Source organism: Arvicanthis niloticus, chromosome 1, assembly GCF_011762505.2.
Source record: "Arvicanthis niloticus isolate mArvNil1 chromosome 1, mArvNil1.pat.X, whole genome shotgun sequence".
NCBI lineage: Eukaryota > Metazoa > Chordata > Mammalia > Rodentia > Muridae > Arvicanthis > Arvicanthis niloticus.
Window position 1 is genome coordinate 19,459,458 of NC_047658.1, and position 17,633 is coordinate 19,477,090.

General features: G+C 51.4%; 3 protein-coding genes and 1 long non-coding RNA gene across 9 annotated transcripts in view; 1 reads left to right on the plus strand and 3 right to left on the minus strand.

Annotated features, from left to right (window-relative positions):
• The first annotated feature begins 9 nt into the window (after positions 1-9).
• Positions 10-2,766, plus strand: LOC143442373 (uncharacterized). Its single transcript, XR_013110498.1, has 2 exons — positions 10-497; positions 764-2,766. It is a non-coding gene; the product is annotated as an uncharacterized LOC143442373 (long non-coding RNA).
• Positions 1,908-9,854, minus strand: Kcnj14 (potassium inwardly rectifying channel subfamily J member 14). 4 transcript variants are annotated; one of them, XM_034499767.2, is made up of 3 exons: positions 9,454-9,854; positions 4,856-5,618; positions 1,908-3,634 (listed from the first exon to the last, which is right to left on the minus strand). In XM_034499767.2, the coding sequence occupies exons 2-3, from the start codon at positions 5,561-5,563 to the stop codon at positions 3,035-3,037; spliced, it is 1,308 nt and encodes a 435-aa protein (XP_034355658.1). In that variant the 5' UTR covers positions 5,564-5,618; positions 9,454-9,854; the 3' UTR covers positions 1,908-3,034. The 4 variants fall into 4 exon arrangements, with proteins under 4 accessions (XP_034355658.1, XP_076790465.1, XP_076790458.1 ...); XM_076934350.1 differs by lacking the exon at positions 9,454-9,854 and adding an exon at positions 7,794-8,500; XM_076934343.1 differs by lacking the exon at positions 9,454-9,854 and adding an exon at positions 6,871-7,592.
• Positions 9,855-10,055: 201 nt separating this feature from the next.
• Grwd1 (glutamate rich WD repeat containing 1) lies at positions 10,056-15,911 on the minus strand. The gene is made up of 7 exons (XM_034499753.2): positions 15,725-15,911; positions 15,414-15,531; positions 15,109-15,265; positions 12,733-12,946; positions 12,479-12,621; positions 12,090-12,287; positions 10,056-10,909 (listed from the first exon to the last, which is right to left on the minus strand). Exons 1-7 carry the CDS (start codon positions 15,909-15,911, stop codon positions 10,592-10,594), a joined length of 1,335 nt encoding a protein of 444 aa, XP_034355644.1. The 3' UTR covers positions 10,056-10,591.
• Positions 15,867-17,633, minus strand: part of Grin2d (glutamate ionotropic receptor NMDA type subunit 2D) — a 36,711-nt gene continuing 34,944 nt past the window's right edge. For all 3 annotated transcript variants that reach the window (XM_076934280.1, XM_076934285.1, XM_034499781.2), the window contains one exon: positions 15,867-16,011. In XM_076934280.1, coding sequence (XP_076790395.1) covers positions 15,976-16,011 — 36 coding nt within the window. In that variant the 3' untranslated portion in view covers positions 15,867-15,975. The remainder of the gene's footprint in view (positions 16,012-17,633) is intronic.

Sequence of the window (17,633 nt, forward strand, 5' to 3'; positions counted from 1 at the left end):
ACCAATAGGCACACGTGAAGCAGATACAGGCACGTACAGCTGGCGAGAGACTGCTAGACTGACCAATCGGACTGTGGGTAGTATGTTCGGTCCCGCCTCCGAGACGAAGGAAAATCCTTGGCAGCTTTATCCTCCAATAAGAAAACCGAAAAAGAAGTGGCTTCATTGAGAGGGGAGATTGCGCCTGCGCACAAGCCAGACTTGGGCTACCTAACCCTTCCTTCCCTCCGGCATTCGTTGTTAGGGGGCGGTGCTGTTTTGTTGTCAAGGGCGGGGTCTCAACCTCGGGTTGTCTCTCGAGCCACACCTCTTGCGCCCTCTACGCTTGCTTTTGACCGCAGTGGTTGCCAAGCAACTGGGAGCCACACAAGCCCATCTTTTTGCCTCCTTTCTCAAGGTACTTCTCAGCAGGTCGCTGTCTTTGAACCCTTTTCGTACCTCCACATGAGACTTTCCTACACACCTCAAATCTCCTAAGAATCAAAGGATGGTATTAGGTACCGTGAATGCACACTACCTTCTCAGCGCTTTCTCTGTTTTTCAGGCTCTTCCTCTCCTAAACTCTCCCTCTTAGCTTCCTCTTCCTAAAATCCTACCTTCCCCAGGCATTCTCCCAAAACACCCCTTTTCCCTCAGAATCTTCTGCCTTGCACTGTCAGCTCTCCAAGACCCAGTACTTAAATCCTGTTTCCACCAAACCCTTTCAGTCCCCACACTCCTGCCCTTCTTAAACTCATCCCTCCTCACAGAATTCTCTTTGCAGGGAAAGCAGTGAGGGGCCTGTATGATGAGGAGTTCTGCATACTTGTAAATCCCAGGCCCATGATGGGGCTGAAGTGTCTTCCAGGTCTTGTCCTCATTTTGTCCCTGGGCTGCTCAGGTGGGGGTGGATTCTGGGCCAGGACTTGGTTAAGCCTTCGGATTAGTCATGGAGCCTCCTAATCCCCTCTCTGACCTTTATGAGTGGCCTGACCCATGTCCTCCCTCGTGGAGACCCTGGGTACACCAGTCCTAGCCAGTTCTCTGCTCTTCTTTAGAATCACATGCCCCTGTCTGTTTAGCCCAACTTAGCATCTTTCTCCACCATGGTCTTCTTTGTTCCTAGTCCCTGCCCTAAACTTAGAGGTGGAGGAAGCTGCCAGCTAATTAATCCTGTCCGGTTATTACCTGGGGATTCTGAAGGATAAAGCAAGATGAGAACCAGAAGAGGGCATGGGTGGATTCAGCACTCAGGCAAGCCAATGCCAGTGATGGTGCTGGCTTTCGATGGGGAACATGAGTGAGGACATCTCCTCTTTCTGGCAGCTCCCCTGAGGCTGGCCATCAGCCTGCTGAGCAGTTAGTTGGCTGCACCATGGGTGAAGGCCAAGAACAAGGACCCACAGTTTCAGAAATACAGGCACACTGCCAGAGCTCCTGGGCCTTTAATGCAGTGACAGGGTTCCCCTATGAACACCTCCACTTGTTACAGTGGATATACCCTAGAGACAACAGCTCCCTCTTCCATCTCCAGCCCCTAAGCTGGAGCAGGAAGCTGGTGACACTGGCCCCTAGTGATAGCCCATGCTTTTTGCTAGTTCTGAATCTACAATGCAACATGGATCCAGCCATCAAGTCAGTGTCCCCCCTACTACCCCTGGAAGGCTGTTTTAGCATGAGGGTAGAGAGAGGAAATCTCAGGACCAGCACTGTAATGTGAAGGACCATCCTGCTAGGAGGATCCTCAAAGAACTTCAATCTCTGGTGGTTACTCTTACAGGAAAAACGGAAGCAACACAAGGAAAGATTTGCCTAAAGTCCTGAAGTTACTTGGAGCTGCTGGGATTTAAATGAAGATACTTCCAGAATCTCTGCAGAGGACTCCAATTAGCTTGGATCGTTCACATCTTACTACAGGAACAAACAGAAAAGATAGAGATCTGTATTTATATCATATAGAATACACATATGTATAATATCTGTGAGAAATAGACACATATCACTAGGTGTAATCCAGAATATTTTAGGCTTGCCAGCCTCAGCCTCTTCCTCCCCCTTTGTATTAGTTAGCCCTGTGATGGTCTAGGCTCTTGCTTGCAAGCTCCACCCAGAACAGTGTCTGCCTCCTAGAGCTCAGGCTGCCCATCTGAAGGTGACTTCTAAGCTTTGGGGAAAGACAGCTCTGGTCTCTGGAGGTTTGATTCCTTTTGGCATTACAGAGCCACAGGAAGCGACCCAAGGTCATGGAGATCCTCAACCCTGCTGGGCAAAGTGGAGCCAGGAAATCACAGATATCTAGACTCCTGTCTGGGCTCTGATCAACCCTGAACCGTAGAATCCTGATTCCTTTGGATGTTCTAAGAATGGCACTTCAAACAAAAACAAAATTCACCCTGTGGATCATGGAGAAGCCAGACCTAGCCCCTCAGCCAGACCCTAAACAGCCAATGCTCCAGCGTCCTCCAGCATCTGGAACCTTAGTATGTCATCTTAGTCCTTCCAAACTCAGAAACCTATCAATGTTTTGTATATTCTATAAACTTAGCTCTGTAGTTTCTGGAGCAGCTCCACTCTCCTCTAGCCAACCTGTTCTAGAATCCCCAGTGACAATCTAGACTCAAGAGAATTCAGCCCTGGGCTTTCTGGAGCCACCGGGCCTTTCTCCACACACAGTCCAGTCACTGTTCTATCTTTGGTCAATTATGATGATCCTGAATCCTGGGAGTATTCTATCATTGCTTGAATCTCCGTTTCTTGATCTGTGTAAAATGACATCTTTCTCTCTGAGGCTGTGTATCTCTCACTGATGTCCAATCAAAATCCAGCCTCCACGCCTTGTCTCTTGCATGGTCAGAAATCTGATCCCTTGGCTCTGATCCAGCTCATAAAGGGGTCTCGGGAGTGAGAATGGAGCAGAGAAATGAAGGTGTGGTATATCTGTGGCAGACATCCTCGTGGTTAATGGTTATCTCTGCAGGCCACTGGTTTTGAGAAACCCCTGCCCCACTCCCAGAGGCTGGAAGCTCTCCATCCCAGTTATCTTTGGGAAGGGGTGTCATGGAGGCAGAGTCAGTGCCAGGGTTGGTGTAAGATCCTGGGGGCTGGCAGCCCTGTCTGGGGTCTCTGCTGAAGTCCCCTCCTTAGTGTCCTCCTCCTCATCTTCCTCCTGGCAGCAGCTCAGAGCAAGTTCATTCTCATAACAAAACGCAGTGAGGGAGCCGGGGAAACTTGACTTAGGGCTGCTGTGAGAAGCCTGCTCTGCCCGCTCATCCAGCTCCTTGGCACTGCAGACTGGTGTCCCCGGGACCTCATAGGTTCGATGGAAGTGGCGATAGTCAACCTCATATTGGGAGCCACGCTGGAAGAGGACCGGCTCAAAGCGATGTCCCCAGAGCAGCTCGCCTGGGAGGTAAGATGAGCGGCACTGTGTAGTCATTGCTGTGGCCTCGACCATACCTTCAAGAATGACCACCAGCTCAAAGTCAGCGCGGGCCAGCTCAGCCCGGCCCAGCTCATACAGTGGACTGGCAGAGTCAATCTCATGCACAATGGTAATGGGGGATACGAGGAAGATGCGATCAGTGCCTCCATCAAAACCAACATCTACATCCTGGTGGTCCAGTGGGATGTACTCACCCTCTGGGGTCACACGGGGCTGTGCAGGAGCAAGAGGACAGAGTCAGAGAAGTGAATAAAGACTACAGAGAGAGAGAGAGGAGCAAAGATACAAAGAAAGAACCAAGAGCAACACAGTGAGGTGGGTCCAGAAACAGGGACAGAGGCAGAGACACAGAGACAGACAGAGGCAGAGACAGAGTCCAAGAGAAAGGCACACAGACCCACCAAACCCAGGGAAAGGGGAACACAAGCCCCAAAGAGAGAGGGGGACACAGACCCCACACACACACCAGGGGGACTAAAACCCAGGAGCAAGGGAAGACAGAAGAGACCTGGAGAGAGAGGGATAGAGACTTAGAGAGCCAGGGACTCAGAGACAGGAGGTATAGGAGGTCCATGTGGCTCCAACAGGAACTATTCCATGGCTGTCTCAGGTGCCTCTGCCTCTCCATTCCACTGAGAATAGTGATGAGCACAGAGAAGTGCATGTCAGTACTGAGTTTCCCTTCCTACTTACTACCCTATGACTGTCTTTCAGGCTGTGTCACTGTCCCACAGATCTCTGGAAGAAGTGTCCTTCTGGGTCATCTTGGGAGTTTCAAAGGGTTAGGAGCTCAAATATGGTTGGGGCTCTTTCCTCTGTGCCTCAGGGGCTTCTGGAAGCCATATTTCCCACAGTTAGCCACTCTCTCACCTGACCTTAAATGCAACCTCTACTAGGCCAGTGCTGACTGCAACTCAGTGGTTTGCTGGGAACCCTGATGCTTGAGCAATGTGGCCCCAAGTCAGGAGCATCAAGGCTTCTACAGCAGGGCTTGGAGGTGATTGCTGTCCCAGTGGCTGGGGAGAATGGCCTTGTGCTGGGACTGTTTCTAGCCAAGGTGTCTACTCATTGGGCAGAAGGTTGGTAGGAGAGCCTGGGACCCAAGTCCTGAGCTGCTGTCTTCCTTTCTCCTGGGACTTGCGCCTTGGGTAGTGGCAAGGCCTCACAGTCTCCAACACCCACCCAACACATCTCAGGCTGCTACACAGGCACTTCTCTGCCTTAATGCTGCTGGGAGCTGCAGAAGGATCACCGGAGGGCAGGTGTGGTTGTCCATGTCTAGGCCACTCAGTAAACTATCAGGCAGCCTCCAGATCAGGGGGCTCTTCCTACACTTTACGACTGGTCCTCTTCTAAACACACACACACACACACACACACACACACACACACACACACACACACACACTTTCAGCCCCCCACGCATCCCCTCACCTGCAGCAGCTGGGCCCGCACGTGAGCCTCCACCAGGTGGCTGCGGCGCAGGTTGCCCACCCGCCACATGAGGCAGAGACGGCGGTCTCGCAGAGCCACCACTGCGTTCTCACTGAAGACCAGTGTCTCGTTGCGTTTCTTGGGCTTGGCCATCTTGGCCATAACTGCACCCACGACGAAGGCGTCGAGCACACAGCCTGCGATGCACTGCAGCACCACAGCGGCCACAGCAGCTGGACACTCCTCGGTGACGCTGCGCACACCATAGCCTATAGACGTCTGTGTCTCCAGTGCAAAGAGGAAGGCAGCCAGGAAGCTGGCCACTTGCGAGAAACAGGGCGCCGGGGGTGGTGGGGCAGCTAGGTCACCGTGCAGCGAGGCGATGAGCCAGAAGGTCAGGCCGAAGAGCAACCAGGAGGCGAGGAAGGAACAGGAGAAGAGCAGGCACATCCAGCGCCAGCGCACGTCCACACATGTGGTGAACAGGTCACTTAGGTAGCGTGCGCCCTGGCCACCCAGATTCACGAAGCGCACATTGCAGTGCCCATCTTTTTTGACGAAGCGCCCACGGCGCCGGCTCCCAACTACTGGCCCAGGCGCCCACCCATTGCGGCACAGGCCGGCCCCAGCCTCCTCCTCATCGCCAGCTCGACTGTCTCCCGGCTCCAGCGCGCCGCTCAGGCGGCGCAAGGCTCTGGCCAGGCCCATTGGGTGGGGAGACCCACCTCTAGATTTGTCCTAGCGGGGGGTAGGCGCCCCAAACCTGCAGGAACAAAAGATGGGCAGGAATGTCAGCGGTACCAGGAACTGGAGGACCCACCGGCCACAACACTGTGTTCTGCATCAGCTAACAAAAAGGGTAGGGCAACTCATGGGGCATTTGAGACTATCCTGCCTGCCATCGAAAACCTGGTATGGGTACAACTGTAACAGAGGGTTTCTAGTCCAAGTAATGTTATGAAGTATGCCAAATTGTGGCTTACACTGCTGCAAGCACTGTTTATAAATTTACACATTCGTGGGGTTTTTGTTTGTTTTTGAGATGGTACTGGTGTGGAACACAAAGGGACTCCTGAATGCTAGGCAGTGCTCTACCACTGAGCCATGCCTCTAGAACAGAGTTTTGAGATAAACAATATAATTTTACAGATATAAACTGCGTAAGACACAGCTCCTCAAGCTAGGGTTTGAATGCTAGCAGTTTAGCTCCTGAGTCCTTGTAGGTGATTACCAACACCAAGTATCAGAAGATAAAAAAACACGGGCCCTGGTGTGTGATGCGCATATATAACTATAGCCACAGGCCCTGGTGTGTGGTGCACATATATAACTATAGCCACGGGCCCTGGTGTGTGGTGCACATACTGTAATTCCAGGACTCATGAGGCTGATATAGAAGCATGGAGAATTTGAGGTCAGCTAGAGCTACAAAAGACCATGCATGATTCATACAAGTAATAAGGGTTCTATCCAGCAGAGACAAAGAAATGAGGGACAAACATCAAATATGAATAATTTCTTTGTTGAGGCTACCTTAGCTCCAGGGATCTTTGCACCTCAGCCTCCGGAGAATGTGGGAGCACCGGCCATTCACCTCAAAACATTTTAAGCGGGAGCAGCCAATTCCAGGCATTGTTCAGTTCCCTGTATTTTCTATATCATTTATACCCACTGAATTCGTCAAACTCGGGCCAAAATCAATGTCCTCTGTAGTGAACGTGCAGACCTTTTTACACATCTGTATTCCCTGAACAATACTGTAAATACTGGTAACCGAACAAATTCCAGGTCAGGGCTATAGAGAAATCCTGTCTCAAAAACACCCCCCCCCCCCGATATATAGCATTGCATTGTTCTGTATTGGAATCTAGAGGTGTTTTGAGACAAACCTAACTGCAGACTGGCCTGGATTGGATCCTCTGGCCTCCACATCCTGAGGGAAAGGATCACAGGCCTAAAGCACTACACTCAGCTGTGGAGAAGACTAAGCACATAGGACAGTATGTGGCAGTTACCTCCATCTGAGGAAAGGTAGGTTGGACAAAGTATGCAGGGTTTCTTCCTAAGCTGATAAAACTCCTAGCGTTACTGCAGTGGCAGCGGCACAGCTGTGAATACAGAGCATCGGACAGGTCAGGCTGCGTGGCTCAGTAGCAGTGCCTGCTCCATGCCTCAGGCCCCTGTGTTTTAGGCCCCAGCATTCCAACAAAAACATCAGATATGCTGACGGATGAATTACTTTCAGATGAAGCTACTAATAAGTTCAGCCTTGACCAACTGATCTGAGGCCACGCCTCCCATTCCTCAGTTTCCTTAACGTAGACAGGGACATCATCCCAGTAGGGAAGCACCTCTGGTCATAGAGACCTGTTGGTCATTGTGGAGGAAGGTGGAGCTCTGAGTGCTAGGCTAGTCTACACATCAAGACCCTACCTAGAAAAGGAAAAAAACAAAACAAAAATCCCTGAGGGCCTGATCTGATTGACTAACCCAGGTTTCCTTTCTGGAGTTCTGATTTGCTCATTTGAAGGGTGGAGACCAAAATCCCTGACTTGAAAGGTAGGAGGGGCTCTGGAGTTCTTGGCCATTTCTAGGCCAACTCCTAACCTGGACACGCAGTTCTGGCAATGGGTAGGTATAGGGGGTGTTTATGGACCTTCCTGAACCTGAGTGGAGGACAGACCTGAACCTTCAAGCTCACCTCCAGCCACTTCAGGGCTGATCGGGTGCAAGTGTTACCAGTGGTAGAGCTCTGTACTCTAGACTAGACTCTAAGAGCCCTCATGGGCTTTGGTGGAAGGATCTGAGCGTTCCATGTAAGAAGGCTGTGTGAAGTTTGACACTTATGGCCCAAGAGTGCCTTGCACCTCCTTTCTTGGACTCCATAGTATCCAGAAAGTCCAGCCAGGGATCACTAGGTCCCCTGACAGGTGCTAACCTGTGGCTAAGAGGACAAAGCTGGACAGAGTCAGCACAGCAGCCTGGAATGTTGAAGGTCATTCTTGGGACGGTAAGCAAGCTGGTCTCCCAAGAGCAGGTGTACAGTTGGAATGTGTAAATTAACTTTCACGAGCAGCCTTTGAAGCAGGATTCCTACTTTGTAATGGTTTCCAAGGGCTAGCTAGGGAGAGAGGGAAGATGGAAATCACCCAACTTCAAGTCCCTTAACTAGAGAGAGGCAGCAAGTTCAGACACCAATGAGTCCTTGGATGCCAAGCCCCAGTGATGACCATAGTGCTGGCAGTGGGACAGGACTATGTGTCTATGGAAGACCTGCAGTGCCCACAGTACCTACCAGCCTCTAAGGGTCACCTTGCATTGATTGCTCAGGGTGCCCAGGGGCCAAGGGCTTTACCCCATCTCACTCTGGAGCTCCCGTACTAGGGTGGAAAGCTGGCTTGGGTCCCAAACCTCTAACCCCAACTCTGCTACTGCCTGAGGTAGCCCTGTATCCACCTTAGATTGGGTGGGACTTATACCTTCAGAGAGCCACCTGCATCCCACATGGCCCAGCACTAGGTGGCTCCTGAAAAAGATAGGGTGGAGGATCCTGATCCACACCCCCATCTTCCACCTGACCTACAAGAGCAGCTTAATGTTTCCATATAAAGGAGACACAGGGCTTAAGGTACTTCAACTCCATGTCAAAGTCACTGTATAATCTGGAGCCCAACACCCCACCCCTCCCATTCACAAAGTGGCACCCCTACCTCTGCCAAGTAGTGGCTACAGAGGGTGCTGAGAGAGCCCCCAAAGGAGGCCCCTTAGGGGGACCCCTGTCTGTTCCTGGCCTCCAAGACAGCCAGATAACCCAGCCACACTAGGGCAACTAGGCCTAAAGAAGATGCAAAGTCAGTGTTGTGAGCTGGGGGGCACACACGGACAAAGACCCAGACAGAGTGACAAAGACTGATGCAGAGGAACAGAGACATAGAGGGAGGCAGAGACTCAGACAGAGAAACAAGAGGTCACAGTGGCATGATTCAGGAGACAGACCCTAGGGGGTTGTGGGGTGCAGAGACTGACTCAGAGAAACAGAGACCTAGTGAGAGGACAAAGACCCAGAGATGGAAACAAAGTCACAGTGGCAATGAGCTAGAGACAAAAACCCAGAGAAAAAGACAGATAGACAGACAGAGACCTAGAGAGAGGGACAGACACACACAGAGAAACCAAGTCACAGTGGCGGTGAATTGGGAGACAGAAACTCAGAGAAAAAGACAGATAGACAGAGACCAACCAGAGAAACAGAGACCTAGAGAGGGGGTAGAGACACACAGAGAGAAAGAGACAAGAGAGACAAAGACCAGGCAGGGGTGATGGGGCAGGCAAGACCTAGAACCGTCAGCAGACAAAGGCTGAGTAAGAATTAGAAGAGAAATGAAGTTCATGTCCTATGAAATATAGACAGATAGGGAGCGTGAGGGGCTGCCTTTCAAAGGGAGAATGGGATAGAAAGAAAAATTTATGAAGTCGGTATCAACTGGAGCTAGATGCCAAGAAATGGGGTGCTAGAGCAGGAAGTTCTGGATGAAACATCAGGGAAGGTGTCGGGGGAAGAGGGGAGATGAGGTAGGTTGGCTCATGTCTGCACTTACCTGGGGGGGCTGCCCACCCCCATTCCCTGCACTGGGGGTTCCTCTGCTCAGGCTGGAGAGGGGCCTCTGTGGGTGCTAATGTGTTCAGGTCCGTCCTCGGCCCCTGGGGCCTGAGCTGGGGCACTCAACCTCTGAGCTCCAGCGGATCAGGGCCTGAACAGAGGGGGTTGGGGGTGGAGCCGGCTCAACACTGCAGAGGGGGAGCCAGGGAGGCTGGCCAGGCAGGGCACTGGGCTGCGGCCCAGGCAGACTGGAGAGGACAGTGCAGATAATGGGTGGGAGGCAGGGAGGGACAGAAGGGATAAGGAACACAGGAAATAGAGGCATATGAAGGGCACTGGCGGCTTAGGGAACTCAGCAGGAAATACTGAGGAAGTAATAAAGGGGAGGACACGTGGGTCCCCATTTCCCCTAGGATGATGCCTTAATAAGCCAGTGGTCCAGAAAGACACATGTAGTTACTGACTCAGAGACAGACAACAAGACACAGTCCAGAGAGGGTACGAGTCCTCGGGGTGAGGGGCTACAGGGGACAGCTCTGTAACAAATCCCTCCCTACCACCACTAGGCTTCTCACAGTAAGGAACTCAAAGGACTGGTGCTTTGGTGTTCGGGGCCTTGTGGCTCTTTACTGCAGCAGAAGCCCCAGACCCTCCTCCAGGACAATAGTGGTCAGCACAGGAGGGCACCCCAGATGGCTCCCAACTTGGATTTCAACCAAATCTAACTGGCCAGAAGGCAAAGAGAGAATTAAATTCCACTGGGACCCAGATTTGGCCCAGCCATGGCAAAACCCTTAAAAGTTCTTGAAGTCAATCAACACCCAGAACTAGGTCCTGGGTCAGAGGTTCTTGGGGTCAAGCCAGGAGTCAACACTGACAAAAATCTCATCCTGAGGCCATATCTCGGACAGGCAAGGATCTTTGCCTGAACTTAGTCTTTGGTGTAAGGCAGAGCCAAGGGTCAATCCAAATCCTTAGAGATACTAGGTCAGTAGAATCCATTACTTCTGTTCCACATAGGCCAGCTGAACAAGTCTTCCTTTCTGAGGTGCAGTCTAGAGGCCGAATGATCCTTGCCAAGTTAACAGATCCAGTTCCCATGTAGAGGCAAGGCCTGAGGCCAAGTGTTGGCCACCTCAAACACTGATGGTCCGGAAAACGGTGAAGCCTGACAGGGCAGTGCTGATCAGGACCCCAGGGCACTGCGGGTGCCAGTGTAGCTCCTTCAGGTCAGTCTCACCTTGGTGCACGAACAGCAACTGCTGGGGGAGTGCTGCCAGCCCAGGGTCTGTCTCTGTCTCACCTGCCTCTGGGTCCCGTTCAACTGCCAGGTCCCATTGTGTGATCTGGTTGTCAGCACCTGAGGCTGCAAAGACCCCACTGTCCTGAGGGTGCCATTCAACAGAGGTCACAGGGGCCATGTGTTGCTTGAAGGTGGCCACAGGGGAGCCAGACTACGAGAGAGTGTAGGAGTCAAGCCTCAGTATGAGTACCAGACATTCAGTCTCAGAAGCCCCTCTTATACCCATTCAAAGCCAGAGCCCAGGAAAGAAACACAGGGAAAGGACAGAGGTAAGATGACTTGTAGTCCATGGGCTGCTGGGAGCTTTCATCTATAACCTAGCCCCCTAACAAGGTGACAGGAGCCTGGCCCTCATGTCCCTGAGCACACCTCAGTATTCCTTGCCTATAACAAGAACAGAGGGGTGGTCCTTCCAACACACGCTTGGCTGTTCTTTAAGGCTGAAGCCTTAAGACAGGAACAGCTCCCTTAAGCTCCCCGATGCTACCGAAAGACAGCACTTATGTTAGAAGAAGTGGCGCTAGGAACAGAAGTCCTTGGGGCTGTTTGGCATGGAGGACTGCACCTCCCTCTGGAAGCTTCCCCAGGATGACTCTACAGAACTGATGAAACTGGAAGAGGCTGACATCATGATGCTGCAGGGAAGGCCTGGAGCCAGGACAGGTCCTGGCTTCCTCTAGAGACCAGAATTGCCTCTTCTGCCTGCCTAGAATACTGCTCAGCTCTACAGACAACTCTTAACTTAGCTGCGACGTCACCTCTGCTCCTGTTCTGTGTTGTAGTTTCCTTCCCTATAAGGAAGGAATGGGGCTCAAAATCCCAACTAATGCTAAAGCAGACTAAAATACACTACAATTCCCAGCAGTCCAAGGGCTAAAGCAGACTAAAATACACTACAATTCCCAGCAGTCCAAGGGCTAAAGCAGACTAAAATACACTACAATTCCCAGCAGTCCAAGGGCTAAAGCAGACTAAAATACACTACAATTCCCAGCAGTCCAAGGCCATGGGCTATGCGGCCAGCTGTGTCTATGCCAAATGGGCAAAAGTTGCAGTCTCTGCACTGCCCAGCTGGTGCGGGGGCAAAAACACTGGGTACCTACCTCCCAGTGCAGACAGCGAGAAAGCAGGCAGGACCAAGTGTGAAAGGGCAGACAGATGTATGGGGTGCTCAAGAGACTCAGGAACAAAAACAGAGAAGCAGGGAGGGATGCACAGGGTTGAGGGAGTGACCCCTCTGCTCACACTCACATCCTGCTGTGCCTGCCTCCTCACCAGGACTTAATGCCCAGAGGCATTAGAAGCCCTTAGGAGCCCAGCTGGGAAGATACCTTGAACTGTCGCAGGTCCCAGACTTTGAGGGTCCCGTCATCCCCACCACTGAGCAGGAAGGGCTCCCTGCGGCTCCAGCTGATAACGTTGACATCCCCATCATGGGCAGTGGCTGTGGTGAGCATGCAAGCCTTGCCTGGGGCTGCTCGGATGTCCCAGATGCGAATGGAGGCATCGGCGGAGCAGGAGGCAAACACCTAAGTAGGGACGAACAAGTTTGAATTGGAAAGATGCTCCACCCAAAGACTACACTGCCATTCATTCATTGTTCCCTTGTCTGCATCAGAGCCCAACTTGGGCCTCTTCCTCTCCCAAACCAGGGTTCAAGTTCCTAGCCTGCCCTCATCCCCATCAGACCAACATGTCTAGGCCTCCAGCCTTTCCTCACCGTGTCCTCAGTTGGTGACCACTGCAGATCCTCCACGGAGCGTGTGTGGCCCACAAATGGCCTCTGGTCCACATTCCAAGAACCACCATCCGTGGGTGTCCAGAGGTGGATATTCTTCTGACAGTCACCAGTCAACAAGCGGCCTGGAAAAGGGTCAGGAAACCATCTTACCCACCTGGTGGCAAAGGCACTTCCTGCCTTCCCAAAAGTCCTACGACCCATCCTCCCTGAACCATGAGAAAATCCAAACTCACCAGGCACCCGAGGGGACCAGTCAAGAGCAAAGCCCTCTCCCATGTGGCCAGCAAAGGAGAAGATGGGTTTTACTCGGGCCTGCTCATCACGGAGGAAGATGGCCAGGGCCTGAGGGTCATCCACCACCTGCAGGAGCCGCCGCAGTGCAAACACCTCCACCTGGCCCTTCTCTGACCATACTCCAGCAACAGGCTCCTCCCCCAGCCAAGATACCTGCCAGAGGGGTACACAAAACAAAGAGAGGAGAGGCCTAAGGTTGAACAACAGACCCCCAGAACTATAACCTTGGCATGTCTGCAGACAAACATAATTCCCAAACAGCTTTGTGAGAGGAAACTGCAACCTTCCAGACCAGCTGCTGGCCAGGGTACCTCCTGGTACTGGGAACAGAAGTAGCAAGAGGACAAAGCTTAAGCTCCCAGTGGTATTCTAGACAATGGTTCTGAAACACTGTGGGTTCTAGGGCCTGGCTCTCCCGTCCTTTCACCTCTACAATCACTACAGATCCTTAAAGTGCCCTATTACTATAGACAACATTCCTCTGATGATCTCACTGTGGTTAGTTTTATGTCAACTTGACATAAACTAGAGCAATCTGAGAGAACGGAGCCTCAGTTGAGAAAATGACTCAACAATGTAGGGCTGCAGGCAACAGGACATTTTGTTAATTAGGAGGGCCCAGTCCATGATGGGTGGTGCCATCCCTGGGCAGATGGTCCTAGATTCTATAAGAAAACAGGTTGGCTGGGCAGTGATGGAGCACACCTTTGGGAGTCAGAGACAGGCAAATCTCTGAGTTCGAGACCAGCCTGGTCTACAGAGCTAGTTCCAAGACAGCCAGAATATACAAGGAAACCCTGTCTCAAACAAAACAAAACAGAAAACATGAAAAAGGAAAAAGAATGAAACAAAGCAGGCTGAGCAAGCCATGATAAGCAATCTAGTAAGCAGCATCCCTCCATGGCCTCTGCATCAGTTCCTGCCACCAAATTCCTGCTGTTTGAGTTCTCGTACTGACTTCCTTTGGTCATGAACAATGATGTGGAAGTGTAAGCCAAACAAACCCTTTCCTGTCCAAGTTACTTTTGGTCATGGCACCTGATCAGAGCAACGGTAACCCTAACTAAGACATTCACCTTAGGTCTAAAACACTGAGACCTATGTTTGCTGTGTCTTCTTCCTCACACCCACCTACACTGAAGCACCCCTCAAACCTTTCTAACCACCTGTATTGTGGCCACTGCCGATGCCATCCTTCCTGTGAGTTGCCCCTTATGTAATCAAATACTTTTGGCTCTCTGCAGCCAATTTCCACACAGAAGCTAGAGGGAGCCTCTTAAAACAAGTACGAGACCAAGCGTCCTCTACTTATTCCTAACTTCTCCTCAAGTCAAAACCCAAGTCTTACATTAGCCCACAAGGGCAAAACAACCAGTCTTTCGGGTGCTCACCCTCCACAACTGTCACTGTCCCCCTTGTCTATTCTGCTCCACACACAGTGGTCTCCAGTTTTCCTTGAGACTTCTAAACCACGTGTGCCAGGTGCACTCCAGGGTCTTAGCACTTTTGTTTTCCTTCTCCACAAATCTGTTTCCACAAACAGACCTGCACTTGCTGTGGGTCTCTAGTCTAAGAACACCGACTTACCCAGTCCTCCTCAAACTCACCATTTACAAAAGCAGCTCTACCTTAGGAACACCCTTACCCTACTTTTTTTTTTCCACCACACTTAGCATCTTGTAACAAACTACATGTTTACAAGTTTTCTCTTGTTCCCTTCTCCACTAATACGCCATGTTCATGGACCCAGAGCTTCCTGTCTACAGGCTAAATCTTCTCTGGTTAGGATAGTACCTGAGGCGAAGCAATAATGTAACAGATACAGGCCTAGCTGGAGGCCAAATTTTGCTCTACATGCCCCTTGTAAACCATCTCCTTTTTCTGGCTCATCTACCTGATCATAAGGTGCTTTATGGTGTCTTACACACTTGAGGTGAGTGCTCTACCACTCAGCTGCCTTTGGACTCATTCTGTTCTGCCTCAGCTCCTAAACAATAGCTAAGTAAAACCGTTACATTTCACACCACAATCAGGAGCTGTTTCAGCTTTATTATCTGTTTATCAGCTCATATAGTAAGAATGTCTGAAAATGAGAGGGGGGAGAGAGGGAAAGGGGGGAAGAAGGAGAGATGGGGGAGAGGGGGAGAGGGGGAGAGGGGGAGAGGGGGAGAGGGAGAGAGGGAGAGAGAGAGAGAGAGAGAGAGAGAGAGAGAGAGAGAGAGAAGCTGAGGGGTAGGAGGAGGTGCTGAACATTTGATTATTGGAGGAGAGGTTCGCTGTAGAGAATGCTGAACAAGGCCCTGGGAAGACTGTACCCGAACTCGGTTGATGCCACCATAGTGGGGAACCATGGCCAGCTCTAGCTGAGGTTTCCGCTCCTCTTCATCGTCTTCATCTTCCTCATCGTCATCACTGCCCTCAGAGGGTGGCGGCCTGGTCCCATGGAGATTGTGCATCCGAAGAATCATCAGTCTGGGGAAGCAAAGGATGAGTTGGAAACTGAGTGCCGGGATGTTGAGGGAGGAAGGAGGCTGGGGACCCAGACTCTTAGGTCTGGCATTAGCAAAGAGCCCTAATTCGTGGGTCCTTGAGGATGTCTTGAAAAGGTCCTGGATCTCACCTATTGCTCTGGGCACTCTCCGCCTGGGTTCCCGCACACAAGTAAAGACTGAGAGGGAGCTCTGTCCGGTTGTCACCCAGGTGATCTCGGACTATGTCAAAGCTGAGACAAGGGGCGCCTAAGAATAGATGGAGAGATGAAACAGTTTGAGTTGCAGAGCAGGAACCAGATACTGGGATCTCGGCCTCCACCTCCAACAAAGGCCGGCAGTCTGCAGGGTCACAATCCTCAGACTCCAGCCCCTTCATCTCCCAGAATCCAAGTGAGGCTTTTCATTTCTCTGGACCCAAGAGTCAGGGCCCTCCGCCTACCAGTTTGCGCACGATGGTAAAGCACGTAGGCCTCTTCATCCATTACCAGCTCCTCCCCTTCGCCCAGTGGCGGCCCTGTGCCGGGAAGGTAGACCTGGGATGGGCCTTCGGAACCTGGGTCACAGGTTTCAGCCTCCATGGGCTCCCCGGCTTCACATGTGCGCCTCTGGCCCTTGCGCGCCGCCATCTTCGAATCTTCTTCCCCCAGACGCGAAGTAAGAGCGTCACTTCCGGGTTCCACCTACCACCGTCTAAGATCCGTCCCACTGTACTGTTACCTTGGAAACCTGTGAACCAGCAATAAGAAAGTGATACGTAGAGATATGGCCGCCCCAAGTAGCTGTGTCCTGGCTCAGTGAGAAACTGATATTAAGAGCAATTTTGTCTTTCTCGTGACCTTGGGGAATTCTTCCGCGCAGCAGTGGCAAGACCTTCTGGGAGTTGTAGTTCTACAGGAGTCCTCGGCTTCAGAGCCCTTTCCATCTTCCATCTTTCATTCCCAGAGCTGTATTTCTATTTGGTTAATTATTCATGTATGTAAACGAGCACTTACTGGCAAGGAGGCTGGGCTTCTATTCCCCGAGGACCGTTAAGGCCGATTTCTTCTCTCCTTGTTATGATGGCTTTAAATTATTTCAAAATGCTTTAGGGTAGACAGGCTGGACATTATGTATAAGTTAGTGGATTGGATCTATCCTCCAGGGCAGTCCATTTTCCAACCAGGCATTCCCATGGCAGCTCTGGTCAGCAGGCACTTAATCAGAAAGTCTCTCTTGAGGCTGCTGCTACAACTGAGTCAGCTCTCTTTATCTACCCATGTACACCCGAGTTTTGGTTAATTGGAGTAATGAAATATTGAAAACAGATCCTCACTGATGAGATTAAGGGTATTCAAGATGTGGGTTGGCCACTCTCCATTTGCATAAAATAACCAATTGAACCATTTTTGCCAGTAGTCTTAAGAATAAGTCTCTAGATTTGATCCTAATTTGTGGATCTTTTATCTTTACCACTACTCTTGGGGGGTGTCTCTGCCCTGTCACCTCTCCATCCCTCTCCCCTGAACTCTTGCCACTTCCTGGGGGTTGATTGTGCTTTCCCCAATCTCCTGTTTTCTAGGACTGGGGATTGAACCCAGGGTGTTGTGAATGTTGCAACAGCCCGCCTCTGCTACACCACAGCCCAGTTTCTGTTGACTGTCTTCCCTATGGACTTAGTTCTCAGTTTCCTTTTTTTTTTTTTTTTTTTTTTCTTCCCCAGAGAAGTTGAAGGGACCTAAGAGACAGACACAGAACTCAGGCTTGGACTGAGGAGGCGTAAAAACATGGTTTTATTCCAAACACTGCAGTGTAGGAGTGGGAGAGGGAAGGAAAGGTCAAGTGTGGGCTCCCAGACCCTCCTCTCAGCCCAGCCTCAGACCCTGCTGAAATCTGGGAAAGGAGACCTGGGTGGAGTGTCTGCTGGGTCATCACTGAAGGGTCACAAATAAGGGCTGGACTTGGAGATGTGATTAGTGGTATCTGGGGTGGTAGATAAGTGGGGGAGACAGTTGAAGGTAGGACTTTCGTGGAGAGGTCATAGGTTAGAGCCAACAAGGATCTAAAAGGACGGGTCATCGAGGTCTGACATGAGGGTCACAGTCTGGTCGGGGCACAGTCTGGGGTCAGATGATCATTTTAGGTGTTGGAAGTCACAGTCTGGGGTCAGGGGTTTCTGTGTGGCGGGGCCAAGGTCTGGAGTCACAGTTTGGCATACGCGTCTCACAGTTTTGAGTCTTGATGAATGAAAGGTTAAAAACAGGCTCCCCGAGAGGTGTGTCTGGAGCTAGGGAGCTGCACAGTGATGTGAGGGCCATGGCCCGGAGCGTAGGGGTGGGGCGCGGCGTGACCCCCCCACACCTCCCGCCAAT

What these genes read in the sequence shown, in the direction of transcription:
- Kcnj14 (XM_034499767.2), bottom strand. Translation starts at nt 5,563, where the DNA reads ATGGGCCTGGCCAGAGCCTTGCGCCGCCTGAGCGGCGCGCTGGAGCCG. An exon ending in TGCGGGCCCAGCTGCTGCAG is followed by an intron (nt 3,635 to 4,855) that starts GTGAGGGGATGC and finishes GCTCCTGCACAG; the next exon opens with CCCCGTGTGACCCCAGAGGG.
- Grwd1 (XM_034499753.2), bottom strand. Translation starts at nt 15,911, where the DNA reads ATGGCGGCGCGCAAGGGCCAGAGGCGCACATGTGAAGCCGGGGAGCCC. An exon ending in TTACCATCGTGCGCAAACTG is followed by an intron (nt 15,532 to 15,724) that starts GTAGGCGGAGGG and finishes ATCTATTCTTAG; the next exon opens with GCGCCCCTTGTCTCAGCTTT. An exon ending in GGTCACCAACTGAGGACACG is followed by an intron (nt 12,288 to 12,478) that starts GTGAGGAAAGGC and finishes GTCCCTACTTAG; the next exon opens with GTGTTTGCCTCCTGCTCCGC.